Consider the following 16,102-nt stretch of genomic DNA (forward strand, 5'->3'; position numbering starts at 1 on the left):
TGTTCCATACCCCCCCTACTCCTCATCTAGCCTTTTAGGGGTACAAACAATAGTAATTGGGGCCTAGTGTGGTTGTGTACGTGCGAGATACATACACTTTTTTTGATCATATTTCCTATTCCGCTATTCAATAAAAACCTTTGAGGATCAATTGAATTGCGGGATAGTCTGTGTCGGTACGTGTGAGAGAGATCCACCTTTCCAAGTTGTTGGGGTTCATCTCATACTTCTGAAGGTTTGAGGGTGCTGCCTGTTCCATACTCCCCCTACTCCTCATCTAGCCTTTTAGGGGTACAAACAATAGTAATTGGGGCCCAGTGTGGTTGTGTACGTGTGATATACATACACTTTTTTTGGATCATATTTTCTATTCCGCTATTTAATTTAACTGGGCCTCCATGCGAGACCTGTGTGCCTTGTTGCGCTGTTTTGAGTACTCCACCAACATGGCCAGTGGCAATGACGCCGTTCTCAGCTTAACTATCCCACTTCCATGCCTCCTTGAAAAAACAATTCGGGCGATGATGGAAGAGGATGTGGCACAGGATGAGGAGGAGGAGGAGGATGAAGAGGTAACATTTCCAAGGCTTTCAGGGCAGTCATTCGCAAGGGGCTCCGAGGGTGGGTTCCTGCACACGCAAACGCCAGGGACGCAATTGTCCAGCAGGGGCACAGTTCTGGAGGATGAGGAGGATGAGGAGGAGGAGGAGCTGGAGGAGGAGATGGAACCATGTTCACAGCAGGGTGGCACCCAGGCCAGCTCATGGCCATCACTGGTGCGTGGCTGGGGGGATACAGAGGACACGGACGATACACCTCCCACAGAGGACAGCCTTTCGTTGCCTCTGGGCAGCCTGGCACACATGAGCGATTACATGCTGCAGTGTCTCCACAACGACCGCCGAGTTGCCCACATTCTAACTTGTGCTGATTACTGGGTGGCCACGCTGCTGGATCCCCGTTACAAGGACAACGTACCGTCCTTAATTCACTCACTGGAGCGCGATCGCAAGATGCGCGAGTACAAGCGCACGCTGGTAGACGCCATGCTGCTGGCATTCCCATCTGACAGCGGGGCCACAGTGGAAGCACAAGGCAGAGGAGGAGGAGGAGGAGGTCGCCAACGCAACCAGGGCACCGCCAGCACCTCAGAAGGCAGGGTTAGCATGGCCGAAATGTGGAAAAGCTTTGTCAGCACGCCACAACAAACAGCAGCACCAGCAGCTCAGATGGAACGTCTTAGCAGGAGGCAGCATTTTACCAACATGGTGGAGCAGTATGTGTGCACACGCCTACATGTAGTGAATGACGGGTCTGCCCCCTTCAACTTCTGGGTCTCCAAATTGGGCACATGGCTTGAGCTTGCCCTTTACGCCTTGGAGGTGCTGGCGTGCCCTGCAGCCAGTGTATTATCTGAACGGGTATTTAGCACGGCTGGGGGCGTTATAACAGACAAGCGCAGCCGCCTGTCCAGAGACAATGTGGACAAGCTCACGTTCATTAAAATGAACCAGGCATGGATCCCACGGGACTTTTCCGTACCTTATGCAGAATAGCAATGGATACCGACCTTACCCACCCATTGTTCCATTTTTGCTCTTTCTCACTCTTTTGGGGTGTACCCTCATTTAAAATTTTTGAAAAGAAGCAGTGTTGGCTACCTCGTCCTCCTCCTCAGGGCCAGATTAATGTAGGGGCTATTGGAGCTGCAGCTCCAGGCCCCTACCTTTTATATAGGCCCCGGGTTGGCCATATTCACTGTTACCGCTCTTCTGTCACTTGTAAACACAGAAGTCTGGCTTCTATGCTCGCTTCCCCAGGCAGCACCCTCAGAACCTCCCCACACAGCGTGAAGGCCGGACAAGGAGGGACAGTTGGCGATGCATGGATGTGTTTATGGGCTTCAGAGACAGCATCCCATGTTGAATTAGGCATGCATGGCTGCACCCTTCCTCCTCTGGGTGCATGGCAAGGCACGGCCCTTAAGGCCCTTCAAAATCCTCAGCACCAAGCCCATGATGCTGTTAATCCGGCCCTGGTCCTCCTCCACCGCCGCTTCCACCTACACCGCCCATAGGTGTGCGCAGCCTATTGCATTAAGGTGTGCACCCCAAAGTTGAAATACACATGCATGTGTTTGCCAGCAGGGAGAGTAATGTATCGGGGCCATGTACCTGTAGGCAAGGAGAAATAGAGCAGAGCAGGTCCCAGGGAGATCTTTCCCATCTCCTCACTGGCAATGCTATGTGCCCTAGGTGATTAGGGTGTGCCCAGGCACACCCAGCACACCCTGTGCGCACGCCTATGTCACCGCTAGGCTTGTGACGGTATCAGATTTTCATGCTGCGATTAATTGATTAAGGTTTTGCCACGGTATACGGTATTATCACGGTATTCTATTATTAAATTTAAATTATTAAATTTCCACCTCACTTCAATTTCATTGCTGAATTTAGGGGCTTTGGTTCACTTATGCACATTATTATATAGTCAGTCAGTACAGACTCTGTGAACCAGGCCTAAAATAGGTCATCAAGCAGTGTCTGGCCTAACTGGTGATAACTGGTTCTGGCGCTCGGCTCCGATCCGATGGCCTGGTCATTAAGAGGGCAAATCCTTGTGGTCAAGAAGTGGTTAAACCTGAAGGAGGTGTTGTTTATAAATTACTTTACTATTGCTTTAGGCCTGGTTCACATGTATGCGGGTTGGTGGTTCACATTTGCACAGGCATAGCAGCCCATTGATTTGAATGGGCTGCTATGCCCTCATTTTCCGCAGAAAAAAGGTGCATGCAGCATTTTTTTAAAATTCAGTGGCCTTGAAATCCATCCTGCTTTTGCACCATGCGACTAACCTGCAGTTCCTGCTCTGGCAAGCTTTCTGCATTTTTTGTATACGTGGGCACGGCATTTAAAAATAAACAGTTTGCGTGTGCAGCAACGGCAGGTAAGTCGCATGGTGCAAAAGAAGGATGGATTTCATGGCCACTGCATTTTTTTAAATTCTGCATGCACCTTTTTTCAGCTGAAAACGCAGGCATAGCAGCTCAAGCCCATTCACATCAATGGGCTGCTATGCCTGTGCAAATGTGGGCCCCCAACCCGCATACATGTGAACCAGGCCTAAAGCAATAGTAAAGTCATTAATTGGTTAAACCTGCAGGAGGACCGGTGTTTTTATCTATTAATGACTTTACTATTGCTTTAGGCCTGGTTCACATGTATGCGGGTTGGGGGCCCACATTTGCACAGGCATAGCAGCCCATTGATGTGAATGGGCTTGAGCTGCTATGCCTGCGTTTTCAGCTGAAAAAAGGTGCATGCAGAATTTAAAAAAATGCAGTGGCCATGAAATCCATCCTTCTTTTGCACCATGCGACTTACCTGCCGTTGCTGCACACGCAAACTGTTTATTTTTAAATGCCGTGCCCACGTATACAAAAAATGCAGAAAGCTTGCCAGAGCAGGAACTGCAGGTTAGTCGCATGGTGCAAAAGCAGGATGGATTTCAAGGCCACTGAATTTAAAAAAAATGCTGCATGCACCTTTTTTCTGCGGAAAATGAGGGCATAGCAGCCCGTTCAAATCAATGGGCTGCTATGCCTGTGCAAATGTGGGCCGCCAACCCGCATACATGTGAACCGCCAACCCGCATACATGTGAACCACCAACCCGCATACATGTGAACCAGGCCTAAAGCAATAGTAAAGTCATTAATAGATAAAAACACCGGTCCTCCTGCAGGTTTAACCACTTCTGGATCGCAAGGATTTGCCCCTTTAAAGACCAGGCCATCGGATCAGAGCGCCAGGACCAGTCATCACCAGGTAGGCCAGACACTGCTTGATGGCTATATAATAATGTAATGTGGGCTGCTAGGCGTGTGTGTGTGTATATATATATTTATTAGAGCTGCACGATTCTGGCCAAAATGAGAATCACGATTTTTTAGCTTGGAATAAAGATCACGATTCTCTCACGATTCTCTGTGTAACAAAAAAAAAAAAAATTGGGATAACTTTACTGTTACGTTTTTTTTTTTTTTTTTTATTCATTAAAGTCTAATCATTGCGTTTGAAAGACTGCTGCGCAAATACAGTGTGACATAAAATATTACAACAATCGCCATTTTATTCTGTAGGGTCTCTGCTAAAAAAATATATAAAATGTTTGGGGGTTCTAAGTACTTTTCTAGCAAAAAAAAAACTGATTTTAACTTGCAAACAGCAAGTGTCAGAAAAAGATCCAGTCTTTAAGAGGTTAAACTTCCTTTCTCCCTGGCAGAGGGAAGGAAAAGATACAAATGTAATCATTTTTGTTTATAGTTAGGAGACTTAATGCTGAAAGGTGTTAGCTGAGTGAGTGAATGAGTCATCCAGCTCACTGAAATGTATCAATTCACAAGTCAGGCAGACTTGACAGAGAAACTCGGTATTTTAAAAATGCCACAATAACAATACCGTGGCTATCGAATTACCGAAAACCGGCATATGTCTAGTCACCGCCACATCCACCACCACCTCAACCTCCCTCCTACTCCATATGGGCCTCGTCCTTCAGAGATGAAGAAGAACATTGTTTTATTTTTCTGTTTTTTTTTGTTGTTTTAAGTTATTTCCCTATCCACATTTGTTTGCAGAGCACTTGCCATGCTCTTAATTACGTTTTGCTGCCCTTTGCAGCACTCTAGCCCTTTCCTTTGGTGTTTTAGAGCCATTTTAGTGCCTTAAAGTTCGGGTCCCCATTGACTTCAATGGGGTTCGGTGTCCGGGAAAAGTTCGGTAAAAGTCCGGGACACGGACCCGGACTTTTTTTTAAAGTTCGGCCGAACCCGTCGAACACGGACATCTAGGTGTTCGCTCAACCCTAGTTATAATACAATTCAATAGAGAAGAAATCAGAGGGCCCTGCAATATCAGCATCTTACAAACTTTCAGCGTGTGTGTGTGTGGTACAAAAAGATGTAATTCATGGGACAGAGTAACACAGTACAAAATATTTCCTAATTTTATTAGTATCACAAGTGCAAATAAATACAACAATACATTTGTTTTTTTTTTTCTTGCACCTGATTAGGTGGTTGAAGTTTTAAAGCTATTGTGATTTGTGATTGTGATTATTTTTGAAGATTGTGATAGCTGGGCAACTAGTATTTCCGGAAAGGAGTGGAATGGCGGCCACCATATTTCTTTCAGGACAGTTCTCCTTTGAACTGCTACTAAGCCAGGATAACATAAGAAACGCTTATAGGAACCTAAAGCTGAACTCCAGGCAAGCAGCCTAATATACAGATGCTATAAAAATGGAGCCGTTTTACCTGGCAAAGAATCTGTATTTCTGTCCATCCATTATTCAAATTTGCACAGCTTTGCCACACAGCACAGCTGTGTCACACACCAGGAGCTGCAGAAGCAGGAAGAAGAAGCAGGAGGCTTAATATGTAACCTCAACCCCCACTGTGCTCTCTTTTCCTATCAGCATGTTCCTTGTCAGCACAATTGCATGCAACATACTTGATTGGCTCCCAGTGCTGCCCATTGCTCTTCCAGCTCATGGGTTGCCATATAGTAGATTGCAAGCAGCAGCTCTCTAGTGAAAATCCCGGGTTTTATTTTAAAATAATTCACTTAAAGTATAACTAAAGATAAACCATTTTTTTTTTGTTTGTTTTCGTTTTGGATAGAGTGGTGATTGATTAGAACCCCTGACAGTTTTTATTGCTGTGTATGTCCCTGTTAGGCAGATTGACCCTCTCTATTTGTCCTGTTTACCATTTTCATTGAAAGTAAAATAATAGAAAATAACAAATTGTGGAATGCCCTCAGAAAAGTAATAGAGGGGAAATCTTCCAATGGGGATACTAGTTACATAGTTACATAGTAATTGAGGTTGAATAAAGACAATAGTCCTTTCAGTTCAACCGGTGTAGGTGTGATCATTTCCCATACCCCTGAATGTTTTTATCCTTGAGATGTATGTCCAAAAGTCTTTTAAAGGTAGCCATACTCCCCGCAGTTACTACCATTTGTGGTAGAGAATTCCACAGTCGTGTAGCCCTTACAGTAAAGGACCCCCTGTGTTGCCTGAGGTTAAAACGCTTCTCCTCTAATCGCATTGTATGCCCTCGTGTCCTCATGCATTCCTTGCGACTGAATAGTTTTTTTCTATGCTCTGATCACCGTTGAGGTATTTATAAATTGCTATCATGTCCCCTCTCAGGCGTCTCTTCTCCAGGGAGAATAAATCAAGCACTTCTAGTTCTGGTGACCCAGGGACCCCAAAGGATTCCTTAATTTGCAGGGATTTCCTCTCATTTTCTGTTTTCTCTGTGGGGCAGGAAGTGAAGGCAAATCACCCCAATAGGACACAGATGGCATTAAAAAAAAAATCTGATAAGGGTTATAACCCTCTGTTACTCTAACAAAAATGAAAAAAAAGTTTTGCCCATAGTTCTTCTTTAACCACTTTAAGACCGGAAGGATTTGCCCCCTTCCTGACCAGGCCCTATTTTGCGATTTGGCACTGCGTTACATTAACGGACAATTGCACAATCGTGCGACGCTGTACCCAAATAAAATTGATGTCCTTTTTTTCCCACAAATAGAGATTTCTTTTGGTGGTATTTGATCACCTGTGCGATTTTTAATTTTTGCGCTATAAACACAAAAAGAGCACCAATTTTGAAAAAAAAAAAAAAAAACAATATTTTTCACATTCTGCTATATGACATTCTCAAAAAAAAAAAAATTAAAAAATCAAACGTTTTTAACATTTTAGGCCAATTTGGTTTCTGCTACATGTTTTTGGTAAAAAAAATCACAATAAGCATATTTTGATTGGTTTGCGCAAAAGTTATCACGCCTTCTAGCTACGGGAAAGATTTTTGTTGTTTATTTTTTTTTAACGCGTAATGGCGGCGACCTGCGATTTTTTTTGCGGTACTGCGACATTGCGGCGGACAGATCGGACCCCTAACTGACATTTTTTACACTTTTGGGGGTGCCAGTGACATTACTACAGTAATCAGTGCAAAAAATATGCACTGTTACTGTAATAATGACACTGGCAGGGAAGGGGTTAACCCTGTGGGTGATCAAGGGGTTAAGTGTGAGCCTAGGGTAGTGATTCTAACTGTGGGGGTGTGTGGCTTGTGAAATCACCATAGAGACATGTGATCCTATATAGAAGGATCACAGGGGCTCTATGATCATTTCAGGGAGAAGAACGGTCAGCTGTGTTTACAACTGCTCACCGTTCTCTCTCACCGGGGAACTATCACGGGTGTCAGGCGGCAATCGGAGCCGTCTGACCCGTGTATCGGAATCCCCGCTGATGAGCTGGGGAGGGAGCGCACCGCCCCCTAGCTTCCCGCGCGCGACCAACGTAGGTTTACGTCGGTTTGCGCAGGAGAGCCACCATGCCACAGTAAAAAGGCGGTGGCTGGTCGGGAAGTGGTTAAAGGATAAGTTCACCTTTGAGAACATGTTACATGTTTCACCTGATTTTAGGCGGGAACATGTAACATGTTACCAATCTGCAGCAGCTGCCTGCTGCCCACCCCCTCACCCAATCCGTGGCAGCAGTATTGGGAGACGTTACCCATACTAGCTGTCACTATTTAAAAAACAATGCCGCCGTGCAGGACTCCGCTCACACGGCGCTTCATTCAGCCACACCTCTGTGTGTCTGAATGAACTACAAGTCCCGACATACTTAGCGTCTGTCTCTCCCGGCTCCTACTACAAAATATAATAAATGCACATTTTTGTACCTGCAAAAAAATGTACATTTATTTTTTTATTTTTTTCAAAAAGTGTAACTCCAGTGTTATCCTAACTAGCTCTAAAACTGCCCCCATCACCCATCACCTATCACCTCTCCCCTCTCCCCACACTTACACACACACACTCCTATCACCTATGCTAACTAATCTGAAAAAATATATACTTACCTATTTGCAACCAGCTCTGGTCCAGTCTGCCATTGGTAACTTCAGGGGTGAGTAGAGAGCCGACAAGCTAGTAAAGCCTAAGGCGGTGACATCACCCATAGGCTTCAATGGCCCATCCTTTGTCGGCACTCCCTCTTCTCCCCTGCAGCAACACTGGCTGATACAGGGGAGCGGGATTACATGACCGGAGCAGCCTGAATATAGGTAAGTAAATGTATCGTTCTTATACAGCGTAGTTAGCATAGGTGTTAGGAGTGGGGACAGGACAGTTTTAGGAGTAGTTAGGATGAAGCTGGTATTCCACTTAAAGATTTATTATTAAATACAGAGCTGCATTGAAGCTGAAGTTTAACAAAATGTACGATTAGTACAAATGGTCTAATGGGAACACCCTCCCTCCTTCCTCCTTCTGTGGTTAAACACTTTTCTACCACAAAGTAGACATCATAAGCAACTTTTCAATAAACACAGAGAAAATGCTCATCTCTGCATATGGCTGATTTACTAAAGGAACTGAGAATCGTCACACAATAAATTGTCTGAATATTCACTCCATTCATGTGCACATGAAATAGGTAAAGAGGAATGTGCTTTTTATCTGATTGGATAACTGAAGAAAACATAAACACAGTTTATTGTGTGAAGCTTCTCAATTCCTTTAGTAAATGAGCCTCTATATATGCCGGTTGATTCATGTCAATTGACAGAAATAAGTACTAAAGCAGCTTTGCGTTATTTTTTAGTTTAATGGACCTTTGATAAATGAATTTGCCAATTGTCGTAAACCAAGCAATATTGTGCATGTAGTAAAAATCTTACTCTGCCCATGTTTACAGGCATTAATAGGGCCATGAAACTGAGTGGACGTCCTTACCGCCACATTGGAGTCTTGGGAACATCTAAACTGTACACAATTAGAAATCAGATCTTCGCTTTTACTCCTCAGGTGGGTGTAAGAAAACAAGTATATCTGTGTAATTAGATTTTTTTTTTATGTTAACCAAATCAAAAGTTACAAAAAAAAAAGACCGGAACAAAAAAAAAAAAAAAAAATTACCCGATTATCCCATTGACACACTCAATGTGGATTGGGGAATCCTTGCTGCTGAGTTGTTGTATTGTATATGGTGGGGGGACTTCCCTGCCATCAGAATACACTGATCAGCGCTGCTGGCATAGCCGGTGGCGCTGATTGATCGGGAAAAAAACACATGCACTCCAGTCACCTAGTACTAGGTGACATGGACGCAGTTGAGCCGCCCTGCCGCAGTAATATTACGGTGGGCGGTCGGAAAGTGGTTAATTGGTTAGCTCCCCTTTAACCTAAAGCCTAGTACACACGCAACGATTATCGGCCGACCGATCGTCCGTCTTTTGTCCAGAGTTGTGTTTTGTTGGTTGGAATGTGCCTAGACTGCACACGAATTTTCTCGCCCAACAAAATTCTACTTCAGAAGTGATGTCATGTGTTGGTTTGCTTTCTTTGTGTTCTTTCTTCACTGAGCATGCCCAGTCTTGCTCATTAGATTTTTCCCTGTCGAAATCTGTACTGACTGCACGAAAATCGGCTGTGTTTTGACGGCAGACAAAAAGTCGGTTGTCGGAAGCATCATACTAATAAGCCGAAAATCGGCAGATCGGTCGTCGGATGAAAATTCCCTGCCGATTTTCGATGCGTGTGTACGAGGCTTTATGATGACACATTAGAGCTGTATATACAGGTGATTGTGGTGACTAGTTGACTTGATAGACTTCTGTACCACCAGCCTGCCTCTACATGGATCATAATTTGGCCAGTTCAGCAGAATTTTGATCCATGTATTGCTGGCTTTACTAATGCCAAATCTGTGTTCAGTTTTGTAATTTTGCGTTTTTAATGGGGAAACTGGGTTCTGTGATTTGAATGAGGCTGATGTCAATACATCAATGGCATTGTACTTTCCTCCTTATTACCAGGCTGTAGACTCTTTATCAGGTTTTGTTATACACGGGTATTTCCTGATGGGGATGAATTAGTATCATGCAGGTGGTATTATAAATGTTAAAGTGGTTGTGATATGACTGCATTAGCAGGTGGGGTCTACCAAGATTGGTCATTTTATATCCATCATGAACTAGGATGTACATTGTTTGCATTCCATGACATTTCTTTCCTTCCACAGTTTACAGACCAGCACCATTTCTACCTGGCTCTGGACAGCAAAATGGTTGTTGAGATGCTCCGAACTGAATTGGCTTATCTGACCTCTTGCTGGAGAATGACTGGAAGACCTACCCTCACGTTTCCCGTTACCCACTCCATGCTCAGTAATTACTCTCATAAATATTTTTTAACAAAACTGGTATTAATACTGATAACTGTTGTGTGTGTGTTTATGTATATATATATATATATATATATATATATATATATATATATATATACATATATTTAAATGGATGAAGTACATTGAATTGCCTCCTGGCTTCTACTAATGCTTCATGGATTCTACAGTAAGATTACCATTCACAATGGCTTCAAGCATTACAAAGGATTCTCACTCATGCTCCTGGATTCTCTATTCAGATTATACAGGTACATCTCATAAAATTAGAATATCATCAAAAAGTTAATTTATTTCAGTAATTCAATTCATAAAGTAAAATTCAAATTTTTTATATAGATGTGTTACACACAGAGTGATATATTTCAAGCATTTCTTTCTTTTAATTTTGATGATTATGGCTTACAGCTAGTGAAAACACAAAATTCAGTGTCTCAGAAAATTAGAATATTACATAAGACCAATAGAAAAAGGATTTTTAATACAGAAATGCTGGTTTACTGAAAAGTATGTCCATGTACAGTATAGTATGCACTCAATACTTGGTCGGGGCTCCTTTTGCATGAATTACTGCATCAGTGCAGCATGACATGGAGTCGATCAGCCTGTGGCACTGGTGAGGTGTTATGGAAGCCCAGGTTTCTTTGATAGCGGCTTTTTTCAGCTCATCTGCATTGTTAGGTCTGGTGTCTCTCATCTTGCTCTTGGCAATACTCCACAGATTCTCTATGGGGTTTAGGTCAGGCGGGTTTGCTGGCCAATCAAGCCCAGAGATACCATGAGCATTAAACCAGGTATTGGTACTTTTGGCAGGTGCCAAGTTCTGCTGGAAAATGAAATCAGCATCTCCATAAAGCTGGTCAGCAGATGGAAGCATTAAGTGACCTAGAAATTCCTGGTAGAGGACTGCGCTGACTTTGGACTTTGGATAAAATAAAATGGATCAACACCAGTAGATGACATGGCTCCCCAAATCATCACTGACTGTGGAAACTTCACACTGGACCTCATGCAACTTTGGATTCTGTGCCTCTCCACTCTTCCTCCAGACTCTGGGACCTTGATTTCCAAAGGCGCTTTTCCACTGCATGTAACCGAATGGTTTGGCTCGATTTTGTGCTTTTCCACCGCATGGTACAGTGTAGGAACGGTTTGGTACGGTACGGTACGGCGGTGCTTTTCCACTGCATGGAACCGAACGGTTCGTCTCTCTAAAACGGTACCACCTCCATTGTGGTTCCAAGAGGTACCATACCGGTACCATATCCCACAATCCTTTGCATGCAGTCACTACTAGCCACTGATTGGTCAGAGAATCGTTGTTATCCCACCCACTTAACTTTAGTACTACTTTAGTGGAAAAGCAAACCATACCAAACCGTACCGAACCGTTCCAACACCGTACAATGCGGTACCAGCAGTGGAAAAGCAAACCGGGCCAAGCAGGGCCGAGTAGAGCCGAGCCAGTACTTGCAGTGGAAAAGTGCCACCAATGAAATGCAAAATGTTCTACAGTCCGTGATTATTTGGGATATATCTGTGTAGGATGGTCGGCAAGCAGTTAATTGAACAAGTTGTAGTTAGAAGCTGATTGGTTACTATGCACATCTGCACCATATTCTGTGTGCACCAGTGTTAGTACATCCTCCAGTAAGTCAAGTGTGTTTTTTAGGCACATTTGTTGTGAATCTTGTTTATTGACAAGTTTATTTTTTTAATGACCAAAAAATATCATTTTATACTATTTCCTTAGATGAGGATGGCTCTGACATAGACCCTGCTATTCTTTCAACTATTAGAAAACTTGATGATGGATATTTTGGAGGAGCAAGGTACGTAACCTACATTTAAAGATGTATTTACATAAACATGATGTCAAGCCTTGTTTGTCATGATGTGTTTAGAAAGTAACTGTGCCGTTACAAGCAACCAACCAGAATCTCTTTATCCATCTCCCAATGCATGTAAAGGGAAAACGTTGTTGGCTGCTGTAACAAGCAATAACGGATTCCTTTTAGAAGCCTTTGTAAATAAGGCCAAAGCTTCAGAGGATTAATTCAGCCATACACTGTTCAAATTTTCAGTGATGTGAAATTGGTTGAAATTGCAAACATGGGTGGCCCTGTTGGCAAAAATCTACTGAGCTGGGTAGAAAATTCTCAACTTAACCACTTAAGCCCCGGAAGATTTTACCCCTTCCTGACCAGGGCCTATTTTGCGTGACTTTAATGGACAATTGCGCGGACGTGCGACACTGTACCTAAACGAATTTGACGTCCTTTTTTTCCCACAAACAGAGCTTTCTTTTGGTGGTATTTGATCACCTGTGCGATTTTTTGATCATGCGCTATAAACAAAAAAAGAGCGTCAATTTTGCAAAAATAACAATATTTTTCACATTTTTTTATATGAAATTCCCCAAAAAAAAACTGTAAAAATCAAATTTTTTTAACATTTTCGGCCAATTTGTTTTATGCTACATATGTTTGGTAAAAAAAATCGCAAAAAGCGTATTTTGATTGGTTTGCGCAAAAGTTATCGTGTTTACTAACAAAGGGAAAGATTTTTGTCTTTTTTGTTGTTTTTTTTTTTAACGCGTAATGGCGGCGATCTGCGATTTTTTTTTTGCGGTACTGCGACATTGCGGCGGACAGATCGGACTCTTGACTGACATTTTTGACACTTTTGGGGTTACCAGTGACATTACTGCAGTAATCAGTGCTATACATATGCACTGTTACTGCAAAATGACACTGGTAGTGAAGGGGTTAACTTTATTTGAGAGGGAGGGGCTATGTGTGTCCCTAGGGGCGTGATTCTAACTGTGATTGGCTGTGGCTTGAGCTGTAGAAACAGTGATCAACGGTCCTACATAGTAGAACCGTATGATCACTGTTTCTACACAGGGGAGAATGACAGGCGGCTTGTTTACACTAGCCGCCTGACTTTCTCCCTCTGCAGCGATGATCGCAGAGTGACCGGGGGAAATCGGGTCCGCCGGTCACACGCGCGGGGGGGTCCGTGACCACGCGGGAGCGCGCCTCCGGGGGAGCGCGCTCGCTCCCTAGACCCTCACAGGCTAGCGACATAGATCTACGTCACTTTGCCTGTGAGGAGCTGACTGCCGTCGTAAATAGTCGTGCGGCAGTCGGCAAGTGGTTAATAGTGAATTCATCTTATCAGATGCAGTCAATGTTCATGTATTCAGACATTCACATGTGTCCTGGCTGCTTGAATTCAATAACTGGCAGAGGAGATCTCTCCATTCATGCTGTTTAGCATAGATCAGGGATTCCCAAACTACGGCCCTGCAGCTGTTGCAGAACTACACATCCCATGAGGCTTTGTAAAACTCTGATATTCACATACATGACTAGGCATGATGGGCATTGTAGTTCCAGAACAACTGGAGGGCCATATTTTGGGAATCCCTGGCATAGATGGTAGAAGCACGTTTCTTTCGAAAGCTGAACAAGAAAAATCTAAAAGTGACTTTTCTAAGAATTTCCCAGTCTGCATACTGATTCTAGGCCAGTGGTCATAAAGTATAGGGCAGAGGGTCTGCATAGCTAGCCAGGCAACAGAGGGGGTTAGCCATTGCAGCCCCTCATTGACTCTATACTGTAGACAGAATAGCGCCGTAGAAATATTTTTGCTTCGGTTGACATAACCTATTTTTGTCTTTTTCCCTTCACACATGTATAAGATTCTCCAGATCTAACTCATAAACTTATATTTATTTCAGGGTAAAACAGGGGAAACTGTCCGATTTCCTTACTACCTCCTTCTTCACTCATCTGAGTTTCCTGGATATTGACTGTGATGAAAAGCTTTTAGATGGAGATAGCGAGGGATATTATAGTCCAGACAATGACTATGACTATGAATTGGCTAGATTTCAAACAGAGCCAACAGAAAATGGTAAGAAATGGCAAATGGTACACTTATTCCCGGTTATGAGAAACAGTGCCTCATTTTTATTGTGGGTCTGTGTATTCAGCCTTGGAGCTACATTTTTTTTTATTTTTTATTAAGATTGTGCTGACATCTTTCTCATTACTTTACAATGATCATTTAACCTGGCACTTCTGTCCCTGTTCATCTGACCCAAAGAAGCTTATGGTCTAATATTTCCAACACAATTTTGAATGTAAAAAAGGTAAAGGGGTATCAGCACTGATATACAGGATCTGTACACATTTCCCATTGTTTTAGATTCACAACATCACAAAATCTGCAGCACAGATGACATTTCCTTGAAGTTAAAGTGTTACTAAACCCACAACAGTAAAATCAGTCTGTATATGCAGTAAAGCATGCTTGTTATACTCATTGTGGAAACTAAGGGGTTAATCCTCTGCATTGTGTAAAAAGGCTGTTTGATCCTGTCTTCTCTGATCCTCCTATTCTTTTACTGTCCCCAATCCATCTGCTCATAGTACAGAGCCTTGGGGGCACTCTGCACATCCTCAGTTTAGTGTGTATTGCTGGAGAGTTTTTTTTTGTTTTTGGGAGCGTGCGTGTGATCAGCACAGGGCCAATCAGCACTGTCCAGACAGTCAGGGGTCATGCAGTCTCATAGGACAGTCAGAGGAAAATGAAAACTCCTCCTACAAGCTTTAAGCAGACACTGATAGAAGTCACAATACTGCTATATACTGCTGATGAGAAAAGATATTTAGCCTTTATAATTACTAACATAATTGCATTTCCATGTACTCTGGGGGGACCAGATATAGTAAATGCAGGGTCCTGGGTTTAGCAACACTTTAAATCTATGAAAAAATATACTTTCGGCAATTTCCCACATTGTGATGCAGAGTTCGCTGCTATTGCTACAGCATGTTTATACATCCATTCAAACACAAAAAAAACATCTGGAGCTAGTTTGAAAATCAGATAACCTTGTTGGTATGTTTGTAGATATGGGAGAAAATTAAAGAGGTTGTGAACCCAAAAAAAAAAAAAAAAACCCTGTAAGACAAAGGCATAATTAATAAATACTTACCTTAGAACGAAGCCCCTGCAGTGCCGCCCGCTCACCAATGACACGGCCGACATGTTCGGCCGTTCTACTTCCTAGTTTGCGTCCTCCGGTCACCTGATTGGCCGGAGGCACGATGACATCACTCCCGCGCATGCGTGCGGGAGCCGCCATTCACGGAACAGGGCTCTGAAGGAAGGGCACAGGTGGCCGTTTCTTCAGAGCGCATGCACCGATGACGTCATCGGCTGCATGAAAAGTAAATATCTCCTAAACAGTGCAAGTTTAGGAGATATTTACAGTAGCTATAGGTAAGTCTCATTATAGGCTTACTTATAGGTACAAGTTATAAGAGTGGGTTTACAACCTCTTTAAAATTGCTTTTAAAACTAGGATGAAAAGTAATTCAAGCTCCATGCAAGTAGTGTAATTCGTGTGGGAACTGAATCCAGGATTCTGGTGCTGCAAGGCATCAGCGCTGGTGTGGTTTTTGCCTTGATGGACTAAATCAACCAGTCAAAGTAGTGACCTTGAGGATAGAGAAAGGGAGAAGGGGTTGCAAGATAGCTGAACATTAGTCATTAGTTAGAGACCCCAGATCTGCTTCCCATTTGCTCTTTTCCCTTTCCCTTAAGGTCTCTGAATAGAGAGTTGATTCTAAGAAACCATTTATGGGAGATCCAAACAGGGAAGTTGTATAAAGTATAGAAGTAGGGTATTCAATATTTTTATTTTCCAAAATTATTATTTATTATTATTATACAGGATTTATATAGCGCCAACAGTTTGCGCAGCTCTTAACAAAATGAAGGCAGACATTACAGTTACAATACAATTTGGAACA

General features: G+C 43.1%; 1 protein-coding gene across 3 annotated transcripts in view; it reads left to right on the top strand.

Annotated features, from left to right (window-relative positions):
* Nucleotides 1-16,102, top strand: part of PHKA2 (phosphorylase kinase regulatory subunit alpha 2) — a 187,671-nt gene that overhangs the window by 111,344 nt on the left and 60,225 nt on the right. For all 3 annotated transcript variants that reach the window (XM_082247709.1, XM_082247711.1, XM_082247710.1), the window contains exons 16-19: nt 8,787-8,896; nt 10,113-10,257; nt 12,028-12,106; nt 14,020-14,195. In XM_082247709.1, the coding sequence (XP_082103835.1) occupies nt 8,787-8,896; nt 10,113-10,257; nt 12,028-12,106; nt 14,020-14,195 (510 nt within the window). The remainder of the gene's footprint in view (nt 1-8,786; nt 8,897-10,112; nt 10,258-12,027; nt 12,107-14,019; nt 14,196-16,102) is intronic.

Source organism: Pelophylax lessonae (genome assembly GCF_965119305.1).
Source record: "Pelophylax lessonae genome assembly, chromosome: 2".
Taxonomy (NCBI): Eukaryota; Metazoa; Chordata; class Amphibia; order Anura; family Ranidae; genus Pelophylax; species Pelophylax lessonae.